General features: G+C 43.6%; 1 protein-coding gene across 5 annotated transcripts in view; it reads left to right on the top strand.

The window, feature by feature from the left end:
• Window positions 1–5,200, top strand: part of ARHGEF37 (Rho guanine nucleotide exchange factor 37) — a 61,467-nt gene extending 56,267 nt beyond the window's left edge. For all 5 annotated transcript variants that reach the window (XM_048491377.1, XM_048491375.1, XM_048491376.1 and 2 more), the window contains 3 exons: window positions 1,531–1,726; window positions 2,822–2,994; window positions 3,937–5,200. In XM_048491377.1, the coding sequence (XP_048347334.1) occupies window positions 1,531–1,726; window positions 2,822–2,994; window positions 3,937–4,170 (603 nt within the window). In that variant the 3' untranslated portion in view covers window positions 4,171–5,200. The remainder of the gene's footprint in view (window positions 1–1,530; window positions 1,727–2,821; window positions 2,995–3,936) is intronic.
• Window positions 5,201–26,573: the final 21,373 nt, after the last annotated feature.

The following is a 26,573-nucleotide window of genomic DNA, read 5'->3' on the forward strand; positions in this document are numbered from 1 at the left end:
CTGGTTGAGCTAAGGTTTTTGTACTTTTAAAGTTATTGTTGATACGATTCTTGTTGACCCTCTTTTCCACTTACAGAGGCAGTTTACTGTTTTTCTTTGAAATAAATATTCAAAAACATTTAACCTACTGATGCCTCAATTGATGTAATTTTATTGGCATCTATTTTTATTTTTGAAATTTACCAGCAGCTGCTGCATTTCCCACCCTCGACTTATACGCGAGTCAATAAGTTTTCCCAGTTTTTTATGGTAAAATTAGGTGCCTCGACTTATATGCGGGTTGACTTATACGCGAGTATATACGGTACCTTAGAGCAATCATCACATATTTCCATTGTTAGAATATTGAGGTTCCAATTCTGCAGAGATATCCCAAGGCAGAAGGCTGGATGGATGGATGGGAGTGTGTGTGCCATTTAGCTTTTCTGGCCCAAGTGGCAGACTGTCTTGCATGTCACTGCTATCTGTGGCAAAAATGCTTCCTTGAGAAAAGGTATTAGATGCTTTTTATGCATTTGTTGGCTGCCTCACATTAAGTTCACATTTTCTTTGGGTTGGATTTTTGATTATGCACTCATTTTTGGCCTCTTCCAATGTCACAGAACTCTCAATTTAGAGTGGTTGCTCAAACCAGGCAGAGTGCAACTTTTCCTTTCCTTCGCAGGGAAGGCAGAGTGAATTAGGATGCTTTATGCTTCTTTCTGGTTTTCCAGCTTGTTCCTGCCTTCCCCTACCCACACAATGGCTCTTCTGACCAGGATCAAAAGGGCTGTTTTTAAACAGTTTTCACGCTGAAGGCTATTCATAGAGCAACAGACCTATGAAATTTACATGGTTTAGTGCATTATCAATAGACGCAAGCTGGCACCACAAAAAAAGGCAGCAGGCAACCTCCCCAGAGGGAGATTTCATGGGAATGAAAAGGAAGTGGTGGGTGGGCAAATTGGTGGATTGGATCGAAACAGCTGGGAATACTTTGCAGCATGAGACTTCCCATGCAAATAAGAACCATAGGAAAACCACACTGGAAAGCAAACAGCTGTGCCGCCACCAGAAATTGCAAAAAAGGCCCGTATCTCTTGCAATGCTTGTTATTTGCTGAATGTGAGCTTACTGCATTTAAAACATTATTGTCTGAAAAGATCTTAGCACTGGAATTTCCAGCCAAAATCAGCCCAGAGAATCTCTGTAAATTGTCTTTCCTCTAGTGGCAGAAGAGGCTATTTAAAATTGCCCACAAAGATATTTTCCTGTATTGTGTGACTGTCATATCATCAGTCATGAATTCAAATATAACCAGTATGGGATGTAACTTTCCCTGCCAGTTTAATTGCACAGGATAATTAGTTAATACAGTTTATATACTGTGTTTGATTTATTTTGGATTTGTTTCTGTTATTGTAAGATAAAATAGTTGAGACATATCAGTGGCATTCTAATGACCCATCTTTCAGTCATCCCCCCAAAAAATCACCAGATGTTGGTGGTACCATCTTTTACAAGTGATCTGGCCCTCTTGTGTTTCTCCAGCCTCTCGACCCTGCAGAGGAGAGGAGGGTCCTTTTGCTTGTGAATAAGCATGGACCAGATAAGCTATACCAGGTGACAAGCAATATCAGTGGCAGCAAAGATATGGACCTGACACTTCAGAGGGGGCAGATTGTGGCTCTTCTTCATGGCATGGACACCAAAGGCAACAGTAACCGATGGCTGGTGGATACTGGAGGTACTTTAAGGGATATAACTGCCACTAATTCTTTTCCTTCATAACAAGGGTGGCATTTGGTTTGCATTTGGTTTGCATAAGCCTTTGGAGTTTAGCACAGTGCTGATGCCATCCAAAATGCATTGATCTAGCAAAGTCTGAGGCCATTACTACATGATACACCCTACATATGCTGGGTCCCAGGTAGGTTACTGGGCTCACTGTCCAGTTTATGTCAGGGAAGTTCACATGCACCGTGAGTCAAGGCAGTGCTGCAAGAGGAGAAAAAGAGCTTCCAGTTTCTCTTCCATTCTGCTTTTGCCAATGGAAAGGGTAGTGAGGATGGTTTTTCACCCCCTTTCTCTGGCTATCTACCCCTTCCCATGGCCAACTTCACTGCACCTGGTTGCTTTCAGCATTTTTCTTTCAGGCTGTCTCTGATAAATAAAGTGATCTAAACTGAATGAAAAGTGCTGAAAGCAACAGGGTGCAGTGGCAAGGCAAGACATAGTATCCTCACACTCCATTTTTTAATTGGACCCCTCTCCACCCCTGGTTTAAAAGTGGATGTGTGAATACATACATTGATATGTGGATTCTCCTCCATCAGTCACTGTTGTTTTGACCCCAAGAGACTGTACTGACCTGGGAAGATCCATCATATGCTTTGCAAAAGCCTGGGGAGAGAGGCCCTTGGGCAAGTGGGGGTGGCCTTCCTGCTTCCTGTGCTCAGAAGACTGTGCTATTGTAGAATGCTGGGAAAGCAGGAGTCAGTGCAGCTTCTGATCAAGTTGCTGAAAAAGACAGACAGAAAGGAAAAGCAAGTACAGAACTGTCCTGCACTTGACTTTCCATATCTCTACCACTTTGTTCTCTTTTCCTTCCACCAGTGCAACCCACTCATTCATCCTTTCCTTGACTTCTACTTTTCCTCCACCCTTTCCTTCTTTCTTTCAAGACAACCTTTTAAGAAAATGCCAAACTCATTTGTTCCCTGTAAAATCACTGCACTGTAACCAGAGGTGTGCCTCTATTCATCCATACCAGTTAATGAACAAAAAGGATAGGACTGTATGTGGGCCACAGCATGACTGTGACTGTCTCTGTGCCATGCAGGGCCAAGAGGCTACATCCCATCTGGGAAACTTCAGCCATATCATTTAGTCCAAACCCCAAAGTCCAAGATGGAGATGCTGATTCCAAATGATGGGGCTGAGAGGAGACGCCATTCTTACAATTTGCCTGAGACTCCCAACCCTCCCATCAATTTCAATACATCGGCTTTCCAGGTGAGAAGAGGAAAAAAACCCATCAGTCTCTAACAGTGCAGTCCTATGCAGAAGTAGTGCATAGGTATTTTGAACCCATTGATTTACATGGGTGTAGTCTGGAGTAACCACACAGAATAGCACTGCAGTTCCTTATCCTTTGTTTCCCTAGGCCAGGAGTCTGCAACCTGCCAGTTGGCCATGCCAATTGGCCATGCTGGCAGGGGCTGATGGGATTTCTAGTCCATGAACGTCTGGAGAGCCGCAGGTTGCAGACCCCTGCCCTAGGCATATAATGGGATATATGTGCTTACAGGATAATGGCATTTCCTGTAATGTTGTGCAAATTTGGAGCATGAACTTTACTTCAGTTATTCCTTTTCTGTATGCAAACGTGTCTGTTTCTTTCAAGGGGCTGTTCTAAGGAAAAAATGGTCTTGGAAAGTGGGATATGAACCCTGCCAGCCACTGTGAAGCAAGAAACGAGGGGATGGGATATTTAGGATCATGCAAGGAAGAGATGATCAAAGGACCAAGTGCCATAAGCAATGAGAGTCAGCATAGAAACTGTGAGATAACCAGCAGTGTAGAAATGCTCTTAGCGCATGGAATCCGTATGATTAAAGGCCCTGTATCATGTAGTTTCACATATTCTCTGCACAAACATTCGGAGTGATTCTGCATGAAATAATATATGGGATAATAGCCAGGGTTACCCTTGCTTCTTGTTTAAAAAAATGAAAATGCTATGCCAAAAAAGTGGGATTTTGCAAATATCCATATTTTATTCACCTTCTGCTAATCTGCTTTTGTAATGAAGCCCCAGCACACACTGAGAAAATCTTACCTCTCCAATGTATCTAATTCCAGAATCTCTGGAATTCTGGCAAATTCTACAGAAGGTCTGAGTTGCTTATTCTCTGGTGTTGTATGTTTGTAATGGAATCTCTCTGCTTTCCTCAGGTGGTGGCTGGCTACTCATTCACAGCCAGGAACAACCATGAGGTCAGCTTAAGACCAGGTCAGCCAGTAACTGTCCTGGAGCCACATGATAAGAAGGGGAGCAAAGAGTGGAGCCTGGTCGAGGTGAATGGACAGAGGGGCTATGTGCCTTCCAGTTACCTGGTGGTAGGGCCCATTCCAAAACCACCTGGATGGAGCTCACCTGCATGGTCACTTCCAGCTCAGCAGACCTAATAGAAAGAAAATGTTCTGTTTCAGAAGTCGGTTCTATTTCCCATTATCTGTCGCCTCCATTGCTCCCCAAGGGGCCAGCCATGCAATAAGGACAGATGCATGTGGTGAGGCCAGGAAGCAAGTAGATTGGTACAAGTCCACATTTTTATGCAAAAGTGTGAAGGAATATTGATGTGAGGCTGTTTGCAGTGGTCTTTTTTTTCTTTTCAGCCTAACAGCACTAATATGATTCTTGCACAAGTTTTGAGTGAAAAGAATCTATCGAAAATGTAGGGCCAATCTCAAGATGTTGGCACCATCAGTGTTGTTTGACAAATAGATGTTTGTGAATGGACAGTTCCAATAGAATGTGAGAAATGTGCTCAAGGAGTAACAGAGTCTTCATTCTGGTATAATGAAAGCAAAAGAAAAAAAAACTTATTTTTGATAGCTTTATTTTTGGCTTTAAAAAAGAATTACCTTCCTGTGGAATGATCTGCAAAATATTACTGGGGTTGGACTGGAAGTAAAATGCCAGATTTGGGTTTCATACAAGATATTATATCATATTATATTATATCCCTTTTCTCATTTTTTTGCTTTGCTTTTGTTCTAAAAAGTGAAGGTAAGAGAAGAAACAGAGTAGGCTCCTGTGTTGGGCCATAGAAAATATCAAAAATACTAGTTATATTTATTTTTATTAGAACAATCTAAAAAAAATAACAAAACAGTAAGCAGGCTTTCAGGTCCCCCAGAACTCTTCATCAAGTTGGATATTCTGGATGGAAAGGCGAGGAAGGGAGAGGGAAAAATTTCAGGATGTGATGGATGATCCCCAGGCTGCAGCTAGAACGTAGTTTTAAAATGGAATGTAGGAACCTGGCAAATAGTTCTCCTTGAGGCCTATGAGCAGTGACTCCAGAAAGCTTAAAGAATAAAATACTCTGCTGCACTGTTTGTATCCCTAACAAAGAAAAGAATAACACTAGAAATTGGGTTGTTGTGTGGTTTCCAAGCTGTATGGCCGTATTCCAGTAGCATTTTCTCCTGATGTTTCACCTGCATCTGTGGCTGGCATCTTCAGAGGATCATGCCAGTCACAGATGCAGGTGAAAGGAGAAAATGCTGCTAGAACACGGCCATACAGCCCGGAAACCACACAACACCCCTGTGATTCTGGCCGTGAAAGTCTTTGACAATACAACACTAGAAATGTGGATACTAGCCATAAGCATACCTTTCTGCCCACACAAACCAATCTCTAGCAGTACTAAACCTAAATCTGGAAGTACTTACTGCTGTCAGTCAAGAGAACATGCTTACCCAAACCCAAATCCACGTGCCCATAATAATATCAGCAGGTTTTGGCACCAATCCAGAAAAAAGGTCTCAAGTTCCTTGAAGAACCAAGACTTGGGGAAACATTTGGATGCGCTGGTGCTCCTGTGTGTGGTTGACCATGCAGTTTATACTGATCAGACTTTTAGCAAGGGCCCTGCAGGTGCCCTTGTTAAAAAGATGTTTACTGTTTGATTCACAAACTGTGTGTGGACCGAAGAACAAAATGTATAACATCGTGTCAGAACAGATATATCAAAGGATTCTTGTTTTAATCATCACTGCACATCCTGACATATTGACAGCATCTTTTTTTCCTGTGAGAGTCTGGCAGTACAGCCGCAAAACACCAGTCATGTTCCCATCAAGCTGTTGTTGTGAGAGCATGACTTCAGAGGTTTCACTCTATAAGCTCTGTGTTTTTGTGAACTTTGCCAGGAGGGGTAGCTATAAAAGTCACAATTCTAAAATCTCAGCGTATTTTGCTTGCATGACTGGAGCAACCCTCTTTTGAATCTTACATGTGTCTGAGAAGGGAAATTGCAAGTAGACTATGGGTCTGTGTGTATTTCTATTCAATTGATCTGATGCTAGGAACTGCTGACCAGCTCAGTGAGATCCCTTCATGATTATTCTAGGATAGTCCCGTCTGCAATTTTGTTTCAGACTCTTCACAATTATTGTCTGCAATGTTATAGTGGTGTTATAGTAACAAATATTGACCCTCTGCTTAAAGATCACTTTGAAATTGCCCTCTGAATCTGTTCAAGCAAACCCACAAGCATACCAACAATGGCATTTCTAGTTGTATCTTTTTCATCTTTAAGCCTTTTATCAGCAGAATCATGGTTTTGCCACTAGAGGGCTCAGTTACCTCATTTGACCAATGAATCCCAAGGACTGCCAGCAATTGTATGTGTACCCTAGAGTCACAGCTGACTTTTGGGGACCCCTTAGAGTTTTCAAGGCAGGAGATGTTCAGAGATGGTTTGCATTCCCTGCCTTTGTTCAGTCTGAGAGAGTTCTGAAAGAACTATGACTGGCCCAAACTCACTCAGCAGGCTTCTTGTGGAGGAGTGGGGAATGGAACCTGGTCAGCCAGTTTAGAGCCCACTGTTCTTAACCACTACACACACCTTATGATTTTGGGGTAGCTTTATAATGGGTGTGGGGGCAGATTTTCCATCTTTTATGAACTTCAAAGGTGGGCTTCTGGGCATCTTGCTTCTTATTTCTAGTGAATCAGCTTCCATGCAGCAAGAGACACATTCACAGTTACATGGGATTAAAACTGGAATCTTGTGGATTCTTTTTGTAATGAGAGGATCTATTACAGGAAAGTCTGCTATTCAATGTGACACCTGATTTTACCTTGTTGGAAACCATAAAATAGAAGAGGTGTCGATATAATAAAAAGATGATAAAATCGACATCCATACCCTGTGTGTATTTGTACATTTGGAAACAGAATGCTGTGTAATGTGCAACACAGGAGTAGTGTGTGAGACATATGGCATGAACATAGGCTCTTCACTACTGTATTTTCCTCTTTCATATGTCCCCGCACTATAGCAGGATAGAGTATAGTAATGAGCCATGTTCTGCCCCCCAAGTGAATCTATTTTTGGTGCCCTGTACTTGTCTAGAACAGAGTGGGGAAGACACAAGCCAGGTCCAATAGTTCAACAATAGGTTTATTACTTAAGAGAATCAAGACCCTAACTCCTCCCTTGGATCTACTAATCAGAGTTCTTTCTTGTCTTGAGCAGGTTTAAAGCTGTAGACTGTGTCTTCTCTTGGCTGCTTTCAAGAAAGTTCACTGTGACTTGCTTCCTTTTAGTTCTTTCAGTCTTTGTCTGGTTCTAATTGCTGTTAATTTTAACTTGTGCTCTATGGACCACCATATACGTCACGAATATTCCAGTCTCCAACTACCTCACTCTGACTGGCTAGCTAGAACTAAAACAGGGGATTGCTGGGTAAAGAGGGAAACTGCCTATTGAGAAATGTCTTAAAGGGACAGGGCTAACTAAAATACCCTCCCTTAGAAGACTTAATAATAAACTAAAACCATGCTAACTATGGGGAAACTGAATCTTAGTGGGGAAATAACAAAAGCCTCTGTGGAGGCATGACAAGCCAGGTCAGGCATATTATAAAGAAATGAGGTACACAGGAGTCTCTGCAGCAGGACAGGGAATATGATGTTCACAATGGTTGAAAGAAAAAAAGTGACATTGCAAGAAAAAGGCATATTCTCCTCCCCTTCTGTTTTTGAGGTACAGGATGTCAGTTTGGAATACTTATGCTGCAGTATTAATCAAAACAAGAATTCAGTTGGTCCTGAAAATGGCCACCTAATTTGCTTTGGAGGTAGGCTAGTATGTCAGCTATTACATGTCTGTGTCAAGGATGAATGTATATCTTGGGGTGCTGTGTGGTTTCTGGGCTGTATGGCCGTGTTCTAGCAGCATTCTCTCCTGACGTTTCACCTGCATCTGTGGCTGGCATCTTCAGAGGATCCAGCCACAGATGCAGGCGAAACGTCAGGAGAGAATGCTGCTAGAACACGGCCATACAGCCCGGAAACCACACAGCACCCAAGTGATTCCGGCCGTGAAAGTTTTTGACAATACAATGTATATCTTCTGTTGTCAAACATATCCTTGGATTCTGACATAGGTACCTGCAGCTCACAGACCTGCAACAAGTAAGACAAAGGCTGCCACATGTGACACCAGAATCTCATAAGTTTGCTTTATATGCCTAGTGTCTTAAAGGAAATGGGCTGCATAGAAAGGGAAGAGTTTGTCATTGTGGCAATTTGCCATCATGGGCATCTGTTATCATGTCACATATATGCATGTATGTGTATACATAAGCCCACAGTTGGCTCTTCCACTTTTACTACTCTCATACATGTAATTATCATACTTGGAGAGTTTCAGGTGGAGTTGGCTCATTCTGTACCTTATATTAAATAGTTTCCTACCAGATAACAATTTCTGGGGACATAGGGAACAAAAGGTACAATTCTCCTGAAAACAACAGCAAGTTGTCTGTGGATTTTCCACAGTGCAGGATTACAGCTGAAGATTGTGAATGTCAGATGTTTTATGTGGAAGATTAATATATTTTAAAAATATGTGCATATTTACTTTGAGACAAAAAATGAGTAAGCCAGTACCTTTTATTGCATTGACCTCTGATAGTCAAATAGAACAGCTTTTAGTCTCTGTGTTAATCACTTCTTCATGCATAAAAGAAGAAATGTAATCAAATTATGAACACCTATCCATAAACTGCCTCACTGCCTCCGCAAAACTCCTGTCTCCAAAGCTTCAGCATAAAGGAGCTCTCCACCCCTAGGTTCGGTGCATTTTAAAGGCACCAGGGCTTTTTACAGGGGTATCAGGGGGCACAGCTGTTTCAGTTGTGGCGGAGGGGACAGCTGTTGGAGTGGTGGGTGCACAGATGTTGGGAGGGGGCACAGGGCCCAAGGCAAGCCATGGTTGCTGTTTTTTAAAGCTACGCCCCTGTTCAGCCCTACAGAGAGTTTTTTTTTTTCAGAAGCTAGATTGTTCCTTCATAAGCAGACCAAATCAACTGAGCTTTACCTTCTAAGCAGCCTCCTGTCATTTTAAAATACGGGCCTCAAAACCATCAAAGAATGGCTCTCAACCTGTTATGGGAAACACTAAAACTGCTCTTTTGGAGTTCTGTATCCAGGGTCCTTCATGGGACAGATTTGGTATGGCTATAGTGTTGCCATACCACAACTTCATGTGGGGCCTGGAGATCTTCTGGAATTACAGTCGATCTCCAGACCATGGTTCTCCTGGAGAAAATGACTGCTTTACAGAGTGGATTCTGTGACATTATGCCCTCTTGAGGCCCTCTCCAAACTCTGCTCTCCCCAAGTTCCACCAGCAAATCTCAAGGAATTTTTCGACCCAAAGTTGGCAACCCTATAATGGCTGGGAGATTTCGATTCAGACTCTCACTCTGCCATGAAGCTTGCTGGGTTAGTTTGATTTTGTCTTTTTCCCTTTCAGCTTAACTTATTTTACAGTGTTATTGTGAAGATAAAATAGAGGTTGGGACAACACTATATGGAGGCCTGAACTCTTTGGACAAAGCATGGGATAAAAAAATATGCTATGTAATTAAATAATTGTGAAGTTGTTACTATATATTTAATGGAAGTGCTATGAGTTGCTTCCACAAGTGCTTCAGGCAAGCTACCAAAAGTAATTTTCTGTTTTTCCTGTTGAAACATGGCCTCTGATCCCACCTCCTTACATGGAAAAAGTAGTGCTTTCAGGGGAAAATTGTGTTTCCAAGTAGTAATTTGGACATCCGTTCCATATAAATTGCTGAAGAGACAGGATCTGAAGTGGGTTGTGTTGTCCCCCTTCTTTTTGAGTTTTTTAAAATCAGTTTACCCCCTGTCCCCCATGTACCCACACCTGTTACGCACCTCAAGTCCTGCTTACTGCAGCAAGGATGGATGGGGGGATTTTTACAGAAAGATAAATGATGGTGGTGAACAGATGCCAGTAACCCAAGTGAGAACCATGCACTGATCTGCCCCTGCACCAGAGGTTTCATATAGGTTGCTCCGTTGTTTGTTTATTATTTATTGTGAGAGGCTTCATGTGTATTGCTTCCTAATAAAGGAATTGTAACAACCAGTGCTTGGGCTGTGGAAACTTTATGGGTTATTAATCAGCATGTCAACTATCAGTAAGATTAAGTGGTATCATTTCAGTTTTCTTATACTAGCTCTTCTTTGATCTCTTGCTCTGAATTTTTATATCGATCGGCTCTTCTAAAATGTTGAAAACGTCTGCTCTAATTCAGCTCTGATTCTGATGGGAGCGTCACAGTGTTTTGCATTATGGACCACAATTTGGGACACCATCAGTGGAATAGAGAACATTGTCAGGATACCAATACCATGGAGCACATGTCACTGCGTGAAAGGCAATGTCACTGGTAGTTCTCTTTAGTGAAGTGTGAGATGATCGACCAGAGCTTATATTTCTCTGTAGTTCCCTCAATAGAGAGATAGTACTATTATGCTGACAGAGAGCTGAAAAGGAACAGGCCAGGAATGGAATGATCTTTTCCAGGTCTGTCTTTTCCTCTTGGCTTCTCTAAGCTGACTTTGACCTCCTCCAGCCAAAACATGTGGAAGAATAAAGGGCAGCATGCATGCCTTTAAATAGCCTGACAAGTACGTGCCCTTCATTCTGGAACGCTGTGACAGGTTATTAGATGGTGCAAGTGGCGCAGGAAGGCTGGGACAGTGCTGGAACCACCTGGTTAGATCACTCGCTGACAATCAGAATGAAGTTAAGGATCCCCTTGTAGTTTTCCTGAATGGTGGCACTTGCTCACAGTGTGTAAGGCCAGCAGAAGGTCAATTGAACACTTCTGCCTTTTTCTAAGCTCTGAAAGTCTCCCAACACAGAAGCGTATCTAGGCAAACTGGAGCCCAGGGACAAAACCTGAGTTTGCCCCCCTCCCGGTATGGGTGGCCACCCTCCCCTACCACGACCAAACAATGATTTTTTGCACCAGCTCACAAAACACTTCCCACCCCCAGCAAAACATACATGGCTCTGTCCCCACCAATTCTCTTTCCTAATTTTGTCCTCACACCAACCCAATGAGGTAGGTTATTAGCCTGAGAAACAGCTCCAAGCCAGTGCAACTGGGTATTAAGCATGTAAATCTCTCACAAATCACCCCCAGCAAAACATTTACCAAACAAATGTTAGCATCATCTCTCACAAAACACCTCCAGTGGAATCCACCCCCAAACAGCATCACTTTCAATGTTTAAACTGGGGACCTCACATTCTCCCTTTAAGTCCTTGCCAAAGGGGGTGATTTAGAAGGAGAATCTGGGGAAATTTGGAGGGTGCCTGCTGTCAGGGGTGCAACTGTTAAGCTAACAGCACAAAAATTTCAGGGTATCTTTAGGAGACTCTCCTGATGATACCACCCAGGTTTGGTGAAGTTTGGTTCCGGGGGTCCAAAGTTATGGATCCTCAAAGGTGTAGCCCCCATCTCATATTAGCTTTCATTGGAAACAATGGGGGATAGGGGCACCCCTTTTGGGAGTCCATAAATTTGGACTCCCGGAACCAAACCTCACCTAACTTATTTGGTATCATCAGGAGAGTCTCCTGAAAAATCCCTGAAACCTTGGTGCTGCTAGCCTAAAAACTGCCCCCCACCCCCCCGGCAGGCCGAAAACTGGAAAAGCACTAAAAATACACAAACGAACCTGAAATTTTTGCGCCCCCCACTTGGGGGCGCCTGGAGACATTGGGTACCCCACGTCCCCTAGGTAAATATGCCACTGACTCAACATGCTACTAAGCCGCAACAAGTCCTCTTGTCTGCTTTTTGTCTTGTGTTCTCTGCCTCTCAGGACCACCAGGAAATCCACGCTGGTTTCATGGCAGTTGTGGGGAAGGGCACAAAGGGCCCCACAAACTGGAGAGCTTTTTTTAATATGTAAAAGGAAGTAACTCTAAGCATTCAGTTACAATGAAGATGGCTCATGTGAGGAGAGCATGGCATATGACTGCATAGTTGGCAGTTGACCAGGTGAACAGAATAGTGCATCAAGAGGGTCACAGCTAAAACAGGAAGGAGGGCATAGGGCTCATCAATTTTGCCACAGTTCAAAAGGTTGCATTTGTTTCCCCAGTCATGTGAATTCAACATGCAGATGGTACTGAGGGAGATCACTTTCGTTGTATACGATTGCCAGCTTTCATCACACATTAGGAGTCAGAGCATGACATTCTAAGGGATTTCTTAATGTGTTACCCCTGACTGGATTACCATCCAACATTCAGGGCTGGTGCCAACAGGAATGTTGTTGGACACCCTGGCAGGGCGCACAGCGCCAACTGGAGCCTCTTGGGGGTCCTTTTCCTTGTTGCCCTTTTCTAAGACAAAAAGTGAGGAGGAGTTGCAGCCACTGTCTGCTCACTCAGCTGTCCTTTCCCTCTTGATTTTGCAATGCTAGAGATAGCTCATGGCTAACACAGGAAAGCCTTGTTAACCCCCCCCCCTTAAGTATTATTTGGTTTTTGTTTTATTTATTATCTGCTTTTCTCACAGAAACTGAAGGTAGATTGTAAAGTGGAAGACAACAGTAGGATGGGACATCTACACCTCCTTGCTGAACCATTCCGTTCAATGTAGCGCCCCTCCCCCCCCCGGCCCTTCCACAAGGTGAGGACCACAACAGCAAATGCACATGTATGGCAGTTGTGGATCTTGTCCATTTGTAGGGTGTCATGATTGTTCTCCCCTCCCACATATAGTCTCTTCATTTCTAAATAACTTGTTAGGGTGCTCTACTTAACTGGGAGAAAAAGCTAGCTCACTGGGGGCCTTATTTGCCCTGTGTGCCCTCATGAAGCCTTATTTGACCTCACTGGTTTTTGGTGTCAGACATTTCGGAATAAACATTAAAGGCCACTAACATATCCTTCCACTGGATGCTGAACTCACTTGGAATGCGGCTAAGGAACAGCAGGTTTCTTTCCAGCTCACTGTCCACAGACAGCGATTAAATATCATGACTGGTTCTTTCACATCTCCAGACTGCTGTAGTTCAGGCAACAGGCACAAGAGGGAGTGAAGCCAAAGGAGATCAAGGGATTAGTTGTAAAAGAAATACGGTTAGCCTGCAGCAGTAAGAGGACTCAAAGTACTTTGGCACCTTAGAGACTAATTCGTTTATTGTAGCAATGAACTCTGGCTGGTAGCTTGCACATTCCAGGATTTAAAACAATACCATATTCTACATTTTCAGTTTGTGAGTATATTGCAGTCTTTTGTTTTCCACGATACTTCAGTGTGTTTATGGCATCAGCAGTGTCTCTTTTGCTATCAAGTCGCTGATATGTAAGAGCACCGTGGCACGAAGTGGTAAGCTGCAGTACTGCAATCAAAGCTTGGCTCAAAATTTGAGTTTGATCCCAACAGAAGTCAGTGTCAGGTAACCTCAATGTTGTCTCAGCCTCCCAAAGGGAATAAAATGAGTACCCAGCTTGCTTGGGGGTAAAGAGCAGATGACTGGGAAAGGCAATGGCAAACCACCCTCTAAACAAAGTGTGCCTAGTAAATGTCATGATGTGATGTCACCCCATGGGTCAGTAATGACCTGGGGCTTGCAGTAATGGCCACAATCAGTTTCAGTTTGGATTAGGGTCAAGTAGGAAAGAGAGAGGGGGTTTAATGCTTCCACCTCTCCCTATGCAGTTTTGCTAATTGAAACTGGCCCCTGAGGGCCCTACATGGCTGTTTATGAGCTTCAAAGATCAGACTTCCCCAGCTTCTCGTTAGGAGCCTTGGTACTAGTTGTGATCTCCACAAGGCAGAGCCCGGAAAAGAAGCACTCAAATGTGTAGGATCAACTGGGAGAGTCTGGTGGATAGCAAGGCACTTTTCTAGGAGATCTGATTTTTAGGCTGGTGTGCAATTACAGATCCTGGATGTCCTAAGCAAGGAAGCAGGAAGTAGTTGATTACTCACCATCCCTTTACACCACAGCTGGAAGATTTCTACCCAGAGATTACTGTCTTGCAAGACCTGCACTGCTCTCTTGGATCTCAGTTGGTGCTATGTCTGAGCCCATGCTGGGGCTGTGGGCAGCTATACCCATCAATTGAGCAGGAGGCAGGAGAGAATGTTCTCTGGCTCACCCAGGTTTTCTGAGGATGGTTGCTTGATTTGGAAGCTACTGTTTGATGTCCAACAAAAGGAAAACATTGCTCTGTTGAAGAGGTGAAGAAGAAACTTGAACTGAAATGTAGAAGACTTTCTGATAAAGCTTTTGCCCTCATAAAAACGCCTCACTGGCTGCAATGGTGGCGGGAAATGGCATCAAGTCACAGTTGACTTATGGTGACCCCATAGGATTTTCAATAAAGGCAAGAAATAGGCTTGGCATCCTCCAGGTGGTATACACTAAATAAAATTTCATTGAAACCAGCTAGCAGCTGCATAACTCAAAACACAAAAATAAACATTTTAACGTAGACCCTCTGTTCTTATATGGTTTGGAAACCATACAGTATCGTGAGAGTATGTATCAGTACAACATGAGTACATCAATGAATCCTTCATATACAATCATACAAACATGAATCAACATATAGAAGAACCACAGAGCTATCTGGCATCTGGATAAATGCCTTATCTCATCAAAATGTCAAGACTCAGGGTAGATATTCAGCTCTCACAAGTCTCTTTCAAAGACAGAAAGGCTTTAATCCCAAACCTCAAAGGGGACAGTGTCTCATTTAATCATCCAGGACTGTGGTCTGCTGTAGCATCTCTAGACTGCCGTTAAATGTCCTTCTGGATGTCGTGTCTTGTGGATCGCATTCATTTACACTGTGTAATCCTTGAGTCTCAGTGAGAAAGGTGCACTATGAGGGTTACCAGTCTCCAGGTGGTGACTGAACATGTTCTGCTATTGCAACTGATCTCCAGGGGACAGAGACCACAGAGCTGGAGAAAATGGCTGCTTTGGAACATGGACTGTATGACATTATACCTTAGTGAAGTCCCTCCCCTCTATAAACCCCACCCCCAACATGTCTAGGTATTTTCCAGCAGCTCAGAGCTGGCAACCTTAGCAAGAGGTTTCAGAGCTGGTTTGCTATTGCTTGCCTCTGCTGCCTTGGTGGCTGCCCATCAAAATACTAATCCAGACCAATCCTGCTTAGCTTGTAAGATCTTGCAAGATCAGGGCAACCTGAACTATCCAAGTCAGGGTGAAGGGGGTAGGGAACAAATAAAGGTAGAAGTATTTGCTAGAGATGTGCACTTTGTTTTCATTTTTGTTTTCTTTTTAAAAAATCTTGATGGTTTTATTACATTACTATTCATTTTTGTTCATTTTCACTTCTATTGGTTTTAATAAGAAATGCATTTCCAGTAATAACATGCCCTCCCACCCCCCCAATACATGTGCACAGTAACTTGGGTGTATATTGCAGCTTTGGTACCCCTCAGCCATCTATCAAGCAGATAGAAGAAGCTCAGTACTGTTCAGAAGTTCTGCAGAGCCCTGGGGGCTGTCATTTGCCTCTGGGTAGGGCTGAACATCCACTGAATGCTTGCTCATAAAGCCCCCCAGGGCACAGAATGCCCCCCAGGCTGTTTCAGGTCAGTTAAAGAATGCTACAGAAGAGGTTGAAGTTCCTCTTCCCTTTGTGCCATGATCCTGATACAAATCAGGCCCTTGCAGAGCTTCTAAACTTCCATAGGGAACCTGTAGCTGGCATGGAATATGTAACATGTAGTCTGGCACTCTACAAACACTTTCAGGCAAAATGGGGCAAGACTGGAATACCAGAGAGAAAAATCCTATAGTTTCCTCCCTTGTGCCTTCTCACTTATGCACCTCAGCATGATGAGACAGTTTTTAATACTTTTCTTTTAGTTGTGCTGGGAAGATTGGGCACAAGGACTGCCTTGGGATAACAGTGGGAGAATATGCATGTACCAAACATTTGCAGTGCAACGTAGAACAAATTCAAGAGCTCGATAAAAAGCAAGCATTTATTTGAGTGTTCAAGGGTGCTGCTTGCAATTTGCAATCAAGTTGCAATTTGAAAAGTGGCATGATTGCACCTCACTACTGTGACTGTGATCAACTTTTTTCCTGCCTATAGTGGGGCAGCCTTCAGAATTCACAGCAGTCACAGCTGAGCTTCTTTCTCATGGCGAGTGTAAGCTGTTCACTGGATCTCACTTTTAGATTGTCTCAGAGGAGCTTTGGGGAGTAGGGTGGTGGTTAGAGTGTCAGACTAGGATGCGGGAGACCCAGGTTCAAATCTCCTATCTGCAATTACATTTGCTGGCTGACTGAGAGGGAGGAGGACCATGAACACCACTTGTCCATGATGCACTGCTGGTGGCCCAGAAGAATTAAAAACCTGGTGAGGAGAAAGAGGGTGGCAGTGACCTTAACCATTGAGTTTGGCCCAGATACCAGAACATTGTATTGCCCAGATACCAGAACAAGATACCTTTGTATCTCCCACTGACGTGCTGACATCACTTCTGGGCACACAAAGAGTGATGTCATCATGTTGCAATGCTGCTGACATCCTTCCATTTGGGCACCTTTCCCCCTACAAGCCAGGTGAGTGGCGGTGAGTGTGCCAACTGAGAGTGGGAGATCCCCCCCCCCCTAAACAAACTCTGATAATCCTAATTTGGGGTATGGAGTCTATGGATGATGGGGTATAATCCCATACAGTCCAGCCTCAAAACTGCCATTTTCTCCATGGGAATTGATCTCATTATCTGGAGATCAATCTAGTCGAACTCTAGGTCCCACATGGAGGTTGGGAGCACTTGTATGGGGGAAACTAGAGCTTTATTGTGGTGCTGATGGCTGCTGCCCGTTTATCTTTGCCCACCTGCCAGATCTCCTGCTGAAGTGCTTTTAGGGAAACTGGTAGGGAAGATGGATTAGGCCAGGGGAGGAAGGGCCAGAGCCCTTTCCTGGGCCATTTTGGCCATGCAGTCTGCCCCTGGGTAGGGATATGAATCAGGAATTTTCAGTTCTGGTTTGGCACTATTGGTTTTAAATTTCTCCTTCAGAAGAGGTTTGGAAGAGCAATAATAACCGAATAAACCATTAAACTCAGCAAGGCAGACATTACAAAAAGGATCTGAATACTGGATCAATATCTCCATTCAGATGCTTAAAGTTTTTCTGTAATGCGTATTGAAGTTCTATAACCATCACAAGGAACAGGACAGCCCTACGAGGACCCCAAAGCTTTAACAAGTGTTACTGGCTGAGTGAGATGGAGTCTGGGAGTTCTAGTCCCATCAGTCCCTCTCTACGTGAGAAATAGCATCTCCTGGATGATACAGAGTCCTTTGCATTTTCTGGTACATCACTGGGAACACACTGCTCAATTACATAGTAAGATGTGTTTCCTAATACAGCTTGAGCAACCATGCACAGTGTCCCGTGTTTGACTGGGGGTCTGTCTGTGCAGTGTTCTGTTGCATAACTGATCACAATTGAGCAAACTGATCTATGTACAATAGCCTGTTTCTACTTTTAGAATTCTCTTACCGAACTGATGTGATTGTATTTCAGGTGCGGTGAGGTGATATGGAAGCTTTGTGATGTTTGTGAAGGATTTTTTTTTAAAAAAAGACGTGCAATCAATGACTCAATGTCACTGTCAGAGTTATGAACAGGCATGTGTAAAACGAAGGCAAATTGTCTGTTTGTTTCTCCTTCAACTCCCCCCCTCCCCTCGGCCAAATGTCCTGGGTATGGAATCACACAGAGAAACATCTGTACACAGATTCAGCCAGCAGAGGCCAGCAGTAATTCCCATGACTGCTCTTGGCTGAAAGAAGGGTTTCCCTCATAAAGGAGCTCTTTGCCAGACTTGGCTGCTTGTTACTATTTGCAGCTTGGTTCACACTGATTTTTTTTTCTCTTTGCAGTCCTAAACCAAGACATTTGGCTGGAATTGTGTGAAGAAGGAAAAAAAACAGGTTGCCTACATGTCTGACCCTGTCAGTAATCCAAACCAAGAGGGATTGGGAATTAAAATGGCAACCTTTGCCTGTAATGTTTCAAGTCTGGATGGAGAATCACTTGGAAAACCAAATGCACCTGTGTCTTTCTGCACATAACAAAATTCAAAGAGCCTGAAGTCGTGGTTGGTTCCCCCTTTTAAAGGTTAACCGGCACACAATTGGGTTTAAAAATGTTTGTCGATTTTTATCAGGCATACCAGGAAAAGGTCCTTGAGAAAGAGAAATAGGGGGAAAAATAGCTAGCAATGAGTGAATGTAACTGTCAATTAAGATAATCATACCCATTATATACCAAACAAGCATTTATTCTAGAGGGTCATGGTCAAATACCTAAACTTAGATCTTCAGTAAATAGAGACACAGTCTAGTTTATCACAAGGTCTCTCTCTCATGGCTCGCTCCCTTCACTCCCCTGCCCTTTTCTAATCCCTTTCTTAACTATGTATCATTCAATCTTGTCCCATAGCCAACAGCGGGGCAGGAGGCTGAGTGAGGGAGACAGGGGAGAGACAAGGCAGGAGACTGTGTTCTCCAAGTGAGCACCTGAATGACCTTCTTTCCCAGGGTTGTTTCTGCATTAACCAGAGAAACCAGGCTGAGCAGCAGTGCAAGGATGCCTGTCGGCCAGCAGCACAGCTGCAGCAAAGATGGCATTAGGATGCAAGGGAAGAACTGCGCTCCCAGCACAGACTTGAAATGACGATGCGCTGGCCCTTGGCCAGGCAACACATTAACTCACCATTGCTGTCTGATTTGTAAACCAGAAGTTCCTTTGTCTTGAGAGGCTGTGGTTGTGTACATGTTCCTGCACATCTAAACCTGCTTGTAAAGAAACAAGGTTTCCGACAGCAAGGAATAGAATCAGTGTGGAGGAGGATATAGAAGTTTGGACTTAATCAGGGTGAGATCTTGTTTCGGATCTCTTCTCCACTGTGAAGCTCACTTGAGCACCAGTGTATGAAGGTGAATTAAGAGGTGACCTGTCTAGTCTCATTTTGCAGAGCAAAGGCAATGGAAACACTAGGAAGCTGCAGAAGTACTCATGATTTAAAGACAATCAATTTCCAGTCCAGCTATTTCAAGTCCTACATGCAATGCACTTCCGAGCAGAAAAAGACTGATCCTGTAGGGTTGAACCACATTTTGGGATCCACACTTGGTCCTGTTGCGTGATGGGAGTTTGGAATTCCCAATTTTTTTAAAAATTTAACTCTGGCATGTGGGGACTCACTTTGTGTGGGACTATAATGTGGAGAAATGGTCTTGCAAGCACCCATTTCTGTCCATGCAGAAGTGATCAATTATTCAACCCTCTCGGGTTTCCTGCTCAGCTCAGGCCTTCTCCTTCCATTTCCAGAATCTCATGCTTTTTCTAGGTATTTACCACCAGCAGCAAATCAGTGGTTCAGGGGAGGTCTCAGCCTACAAACTTGCATGTGGGCTCTCTCTGCTGTGTTCTCATCTAAAGGCTCCACTTGGTGGTTGCATCTCTTCCACTTCTCTGATTGCCAAGGAACCTGAGCAACAGGTTTAAGTGCTGCCCCATTCCTTCGCTCCTTTTGGTTTGTGTGAATCAGAGGCTTAACATGCATCATACAGACCATTTAAAATGAAATAAAATGTATTAAGGAAATAAAAATCACACACATCCTCTGAAAACACAACAGATTGAGCAAGGGTCAAAGAAAATATGATATAAATAGAATCCTCTGCCCCAACAATGTTACATATCCCTGACAATGATAAGTAAGGATGGGTCATTTTAATTCTTGAAGTTGCAAGATTTAGATATAACTTATAACTTATTCAATATTTGTGGTTTTCCACTTTCTGATTTCAGCACTATGTGGTCATAGTTGCCTCTTGGAGACAAGATGAAGACCAGGTATAAGAATGGTCTGCATTTCTTCCTCATGTTCAGGGGTTTTATAATCTGCCCTTCTACCATCTCCTTGAAAACCTTATTTCTTTTTCTATCCTGAAAGAAATGACTGTTCTTGCCTTGCCCACCTGCTTTATAGCTTTAGGTGTATGGTATGACTATAGGTGAGGCGCAATGGTGGAGCGACAAGGGGAAGGGGACTGCGCCATGCACCAGGCACATGCCTGGGGGCGCAGAAAATCACCCCAGGCCCCTCGCCCTTTCCCCTCCCCCCACCCCCTTCCCACAGTTACCTTAGTTTCTTTCCTTTTTCTTGAACTTTTTCAGGCTGCAAAAGGCCTGTTCGCAGTAAAAACGGCCTGAGGAACTACAGTTCCCAGGAGACCTTGGGGCTCACAAGGTCTCCTGGGAAGTATAGTTTCATCAGACCATTTTTACTGTGAACAGGCCTTTTGCAGCCTGAACAAGTTCAAGAAAAAGGAAAAGAACTAAGGTAAGTGTGGGAAGGGGGGAAGGGGGGTGTCGGGGGGGGCGCCACAGGGGCGGCATGGGGGGGCGGAACCTAGGGAGAGAAGGTATAATGCCATAGATCCATAGACTGCCACCTGTAGTCACTGTATCTGGAAATCAGTTATAATTCTGTGGAGATCCCCCAGTCCCACCTGGAGACTGGTCCACATACTCTCTTTCTGTTTCCCTTCTACCAGCCAGCAAAGCACTTCATAGACTCTGAACCAAGAGCACAGATTCTGGAACCTCAAGTATAAGCTGAAAATAAGGTGAGCCAAAAGAGAATTTGAGGAGATGGCCAAAACCATAAAGACAAACAATAAACTTTTCATCAAATATATCGGGAGCAGGAAACTAGATAGAGAAGTGGTTGGGCCTTTGAATGGCAAAAGAATAAAAGGATTGAGAAGATGGGAAGATGACTGAGAAACTGAAAGAATCCGTTGCATCTCTTTTCACTGTGGTAAATGTGAGGCAAATACCCAGACTGGAGGTAGTCTGGAAGGGATACCAGTATGTGTACAGAGAGGATATGGAAGACAGCTCTCATAAGAGATACACACAGGAGTTTTATGTGGGTCCATGTTTGAGTTAATATTTTTCAAGTTCTTTAATATGTCACTTGCTTGGGATTGTTATGATATTCAGGCTATCTTTCCATAGGCTTTATGGACATTCTGTTTACAAAACACATTTGAGGATGTACTTCTGGAACAGCTGGACCAACTCTAAGTTCCCTGTCATTTTGATACTGTCCCACACAAGTTAATGATAGCCGAAGACACCCAAAAGGGATCTACTCTTGCATCTACTCTTACATCCCAAGGCAAAACCCCTTTGCCACAATTCTATACAAACCCACTGAAATACTTGGGCTTAAATGTGCCTAACCATATTTTGGATTATGGCCCATTATGGACCATTTAATTTCATGGCACATTCTATAAAACTGGAGCATTGTGCAGCTACATTTGCCAGAAATCCTTTGAATTTATGCTTTTTTCCACTTTATATATCATAGTCAATTTATCATTAGATCTCATTTAGGATGCAAGTTTCTATAGATTAATTCTTAAGTACTTTTAAATGCAGAATTTAACTATGGCAACATGTATTTCATGCTACCACGGTACTCGGGTTACATACTGTGTTCTTTCTGGTTTTATATCCCGGCCAGCTTCCTCACTCACTTTCATATTGGTGCTGTTCCTATACTACATTTCTTTGCAGAAGCTATTAGTTTTCATTCTTTCCCTCCTCCCCTCCCTCGCTGCTTTCCCCCCTAATAGCACTGACATCTAGAAAGTTATCACACATATCACACATGCAAATCCAAGTGGATTTTTCTCAAGGGTCGTGCAATTATCGACAGAGAGAGAGGTACTAGCTATGTACATCTGCCTGTATGGATAAAATTAATTGGTCCCTACTGTGGGACCATCTAGACTGGCTTCCAAGTATCAAAACACTGCAGGGGGCACTCAGAGTAATGCTGGTTGCATAATCACAACAGAACAGGAATGTTTTCCAAATGACATACAGAGTTAAAAGAGCAGAAAGAGCTTTAAAAAGAGAAAAAGAGTGTAGCCCACACAGAAGAAGGTAAAGCTATTAACACCACTAATACAGGCCTAGCTAAAGACAAAGATCAAATGGAACAAACAGGTCTACAACATTCTTTAAGATGAAAATTCTGAGTTTACTTTATTGCTCAGCAGAACTATCTGCCAACAGTTCACGTAATGAATAGAACACAAGCCCATTCTGATGAGGTTAAGAAGGGGGCATCAGGGACTGTCAAAATATGTCGCCCACAGTTTAAATGCTTCCTCTGCCCTTATCACTTTGCCCCATTTTAACAAATACTCCACAGGTCCTGTGACACAATTCAACTGTACCCTCTTTCCCATGACATGTGGTTTAATTTATGGGTGTCCTTTCCTTCCTTTCCGAGAGTAGCTTTCATGCAAGATAACAGGGCTGGGAGGAATCAGGCATTAATCCATACCTTCTCTAGTAACTGGGTCGGCCGAGGAGCCTAAGGGAGACCCACCACACCCTGGGTCTCTGTAGAGATTGAGAAGGAAAGCAAAGACATAGACATGATGCTGATAAGTCACACATTTGTGCTTGTCTTCTCAGTGGAAAACACTGCGATCCCAGAACTTATCTCCCTCCACTCTGAAACTATTCACTTATTCCTACTCTTTGCTTCCTTTAATCAGTGACTAACCCATGAAAGAATCCATCTGCTTATCCTATAACTGTTAAAAGCCTTTTGTGAAGGATACTGTCCAACAGAGGCGTAGCTAGGGGAAATGGAGCCCAGTGCAAAATCTGAGTTTTGCCCCCCCCCCATGTTTGTTTGTGTTTTTTGTATTCTGTAGTGTTTTTTTTTCAGTTTTTGGCTTCAGGGGGCGCAGTTTTTAGGCCAGCAGCACCAAAATTTCAGGGTATCTTTAGGAGACTCTCCCGATGATACCTCCCAGGTTTAGTAATGTTTGGTTCAGGGGGTCGAAGTTATGGACTCTCAAAGGTTTGGCTCCCATCTCCTATTAGCTCCCATTGGAAACAATGGGGGATGGGGCACCCCTTTTGGGAGTTCATAACTTTGGACCCCCTGAACCAAACCTCACCAAACCTGGGTGGTATCATCAGGAGAGTCTCCTAAAGATGCCCTGAAATGTTGGTGCTGCTAGCCTAAAAACTGCGCCCCCTGCAGGCCAAAAACTGAAAAAAACACTAAAGAATACAAAAAACAGAAACCTGAATTTTTGCACCCCCCAGGCACGCGCCCGGTGCAACATGCACCCCCTGGTCCCCTTGTAGCTTTGCCTCTGCTGTCCAATGCTTTTTGGAAGTCTAAGGTGTATATAAGGTCTGACAGCTCATTCTTACCCATGTGCTCTCTGCTGGGATTTCTGCTTTTCTCCCACACACAAAAAAATTGCTGATCTTATAGGAGAATATTTTAGAGGTTAACTAACATCATTTGACTTTAATATAATGAGGCAGATCCCTGAACTGGCATATGTACAGTAAGTCAATGGTCTGTGTATTATCTATACAATACTGAGAATTCAGGTGTCACATGCTAGGCAAACTAGTAGAGTACTCCTTTATTTAAAAAAGATACTTCAAATATACACATTAAAAAAAAGAGAGAGAGAGAACTACTTATATTTTCTCCATTACTGTAAAATTATTGCCCTCTTGCAGGATTTGTTGGGAACACATATTCTTCTTTTTGTATCTGTAAAAAGATGTGACTTCAAAAATTAAGTAAACTGGCTTCTCTTTATTGCATTGAACTGCTTGTTTTTGTTCATACAGGGGCCACATTTGAATTCAGTTCTGTTTGCAGCACCATCTGGGGAAGAAAAAAAAACTGATCATGATTTTCTTACATGTTTCCCATTGCCCATTTGATTCAGGACACCAAGTCCCAAGTAAATTCGAGGAGAGCTGCCTCATCAGAAACCATTGGAGCATAGCTTTTTCAAGGTGACACTTGCATGACCATGTTTGTCTTCTTAGATTGGAAAGGACCATAATGTTAAGGCTGCAGCCCCACGGATATTTATTTGGGAGTAATCCCAACACAGAGGGGCTTGCTTCTAAATCAACATGCCTTGGATAAGGCCGCACATCTGTTTTTCTTGACATTTAGCTAAGGAAGGGGCAGAATCACTCAGACACCACAGAGCCCTGATCCTCTTCCTAGCTCCATCTGCAATTCTGCATCAGAACCACCATACTTAAACAGAGGGAGACTATGGGATAGATGGCTTCAGGGACAGCTGGATAAATACTGCAGCAAAAAAGGCAGTTTGACATTTCTACCATTATAGTTTGTTAGGGCATATAAATACCTTTATTCTGTTCAGCCCACAATATGTTGTCAGTATCAGTCCTGAACAGGAATGCTTATAGTGAAGCACCAGTCTTGCACATTCAGGGATTGGGAAGAGCTATAACATTCAGCAAGGATCCCTCACCTTGATGTCTGATAGTCCCGTTCAAGAACTGAGTGCGTGGCCGTGGCAGAACAGCTATGTCTGGCTGCATCTTCAAAGCAGTTTCCTGACTCAAAAAGTCAAAAAGCTTTCCCATCACCCAGAAGCCTCTATGGGCATCAATAGACTTAAGCTGCACAAAAGGGTGGCTTAAGTCTGAAGTATGGGCTGCCAACACAATGCCAGTAAAGGCTGGCCCACCCCCACTATGCTGGAGGTGGGAGCAGGGGCACTGGGATGCTGGTGCAGTGTCCAGGACCATGTTCAAGTCCTGGGGGGGGGGGAGGCCTGTGGTGGCTGCTCAACAGCAGAATTGCCCCTCTGCCAGGATAAGTGCCTCAGGGAGGGCAAATCTGCTGGCATGGCAGTGCACTACCCTCACAAGGGAAGTCGCATCCCCCCTTTGGATGGGGCTCTCAATCACATAGAAAATTGTTTGTGGGAACACTTCAAAGCTCTGATTCTTATCTTTAAAGTCCTGTGAGGCTTGGGTTCAGGATATTTGAAGGACTACATCCTTCCATATTACCCAGCCTGCCAGTCCAGATCTACCTCACAAGCTCTGCTGGCTGTGACTACTGGCTTCGGAGGTAAGGTGGGTGGTAACCAGAGATAGGACCTTCCGCTAGTGGCACCTCACTTGTAGAATGCCCTTCCCTCTGTAGTATGCCTAGCACTTATGTTGCTTTCTCTTGGGGCCAGGCCAAAATATTTCTATTCACCCAAGCTTTTAATTAAGGGAGGAGTGATCTTTCCACTCCATTTTATGATACGCTTTCAGTCGAAAAACTGTTATTTTAAGCTGGTCCATGGTCCATGTTCTTATTCTCTTGCTGGGTTTTTACATTCTAAATTTTAATTAATAACTTTTAATGTTGGTATTTTGATTATGTTTTATTTTGTAAGTCATCTCATGCAGGTTTCCTGTGGAGGCTGTATGATGGACTGCACAGATAAATAAGGTTTGGAAGTGCAGCCAAAAACAAAGAGCAGTCACAAACAGAATGCAAGAGAAAATGTTCATAGGATCTGAACAGCATTCTGATTGGGTAAGCTGACCTGTTCTCTGATTGGTGGACCAACCAGCTGACTAATAGAGGAAGAGGAATCACTCTTAGGGCGATTTCGCACTCACCGTGTGAACTCAAGTTCGATTTATGTTCAACCCAAGTGCTCCCCACATCCGGTGAATCCAACGTGGGTTCGTCCTGCTCTGCTCCGTTCTGCCATTAAATTTTCGACTCCACCTCCAAGGTGGGGTAAACCAGCGAAGCTAGGTTGAACTCAAGTGAAGCTGATGGGAGTGGGGAATCTTCGTCGGGTCGATTCGCCTGTTCAGCCAATCACAGACGAATGTTTTGGGCATGCGCAGAATGGAAGACTCACGGCGGCAAAAAGTGCGCCTTTCCCCTCCCCGCTTCCGTATAACACTGACATCCATGTGCATTAATGAATGGCAGATTGCACGCCTCTCATAGCAACGAAACGGCAACATTTTTCCTTCATGGGATCCATAACAGACAGTTCTGACAAGAGGATCAAAAGATGAGTTTCCCGCATGAAATGGAAATGAAAGCTACAAGCGTAAGAATCTACGCAAATTGCACCTTCTTATGCACATTGAATTGCGACGTCAACGCTACGTAGCTGTAACGTAAAAAATGGGGGAAAGGGATATACATTCGCATTCCCACCCGAATGCAGCAACCATTCAGGCACTACGAGTGAATGACGCGCCGAAGTGATCCCGCCCTCTGAACTCGGCTCCGGCAGGACAACCTCAGCTGCTGTGGGAAGTTATGAGGGGATTGACATAGGTCGACTCTTTCATCCTGATGAGTTGACCCTATGTCAATTCTCAAGTGCGAAATCGCCCTTAGAGGGAAAAGACTGAAGACCCTTTGGATTTGGATTCCTGATATGTGGCAGTGTATGTAGAGAGCAGAAATACACAGACAAAATAACTGAAAGTTTATTTATTGGTCAAGGCAGAGGTGGAATAGTAGAAAGAGATTTTCCACAGTAACCATAAATGAAAGGTGAGGGGAATATGTCTT

This window comes from Sphaerodactylus townsendi, linkage group LG03 (assembly GCF_021028975.2).
Source record: "Sphaerodactylus townsendi isolate TG3544 linkage group LG03, MPM_Stown_v2.3, whole genome shotgun sequence".
Lineage (NCBI taxonomy): Eukaryota > Metazoa > Chordata > Lepidosauria > Squamata > Sphaerodactylidae > Sphaerodactylus > Sphaerodactylus townsendi.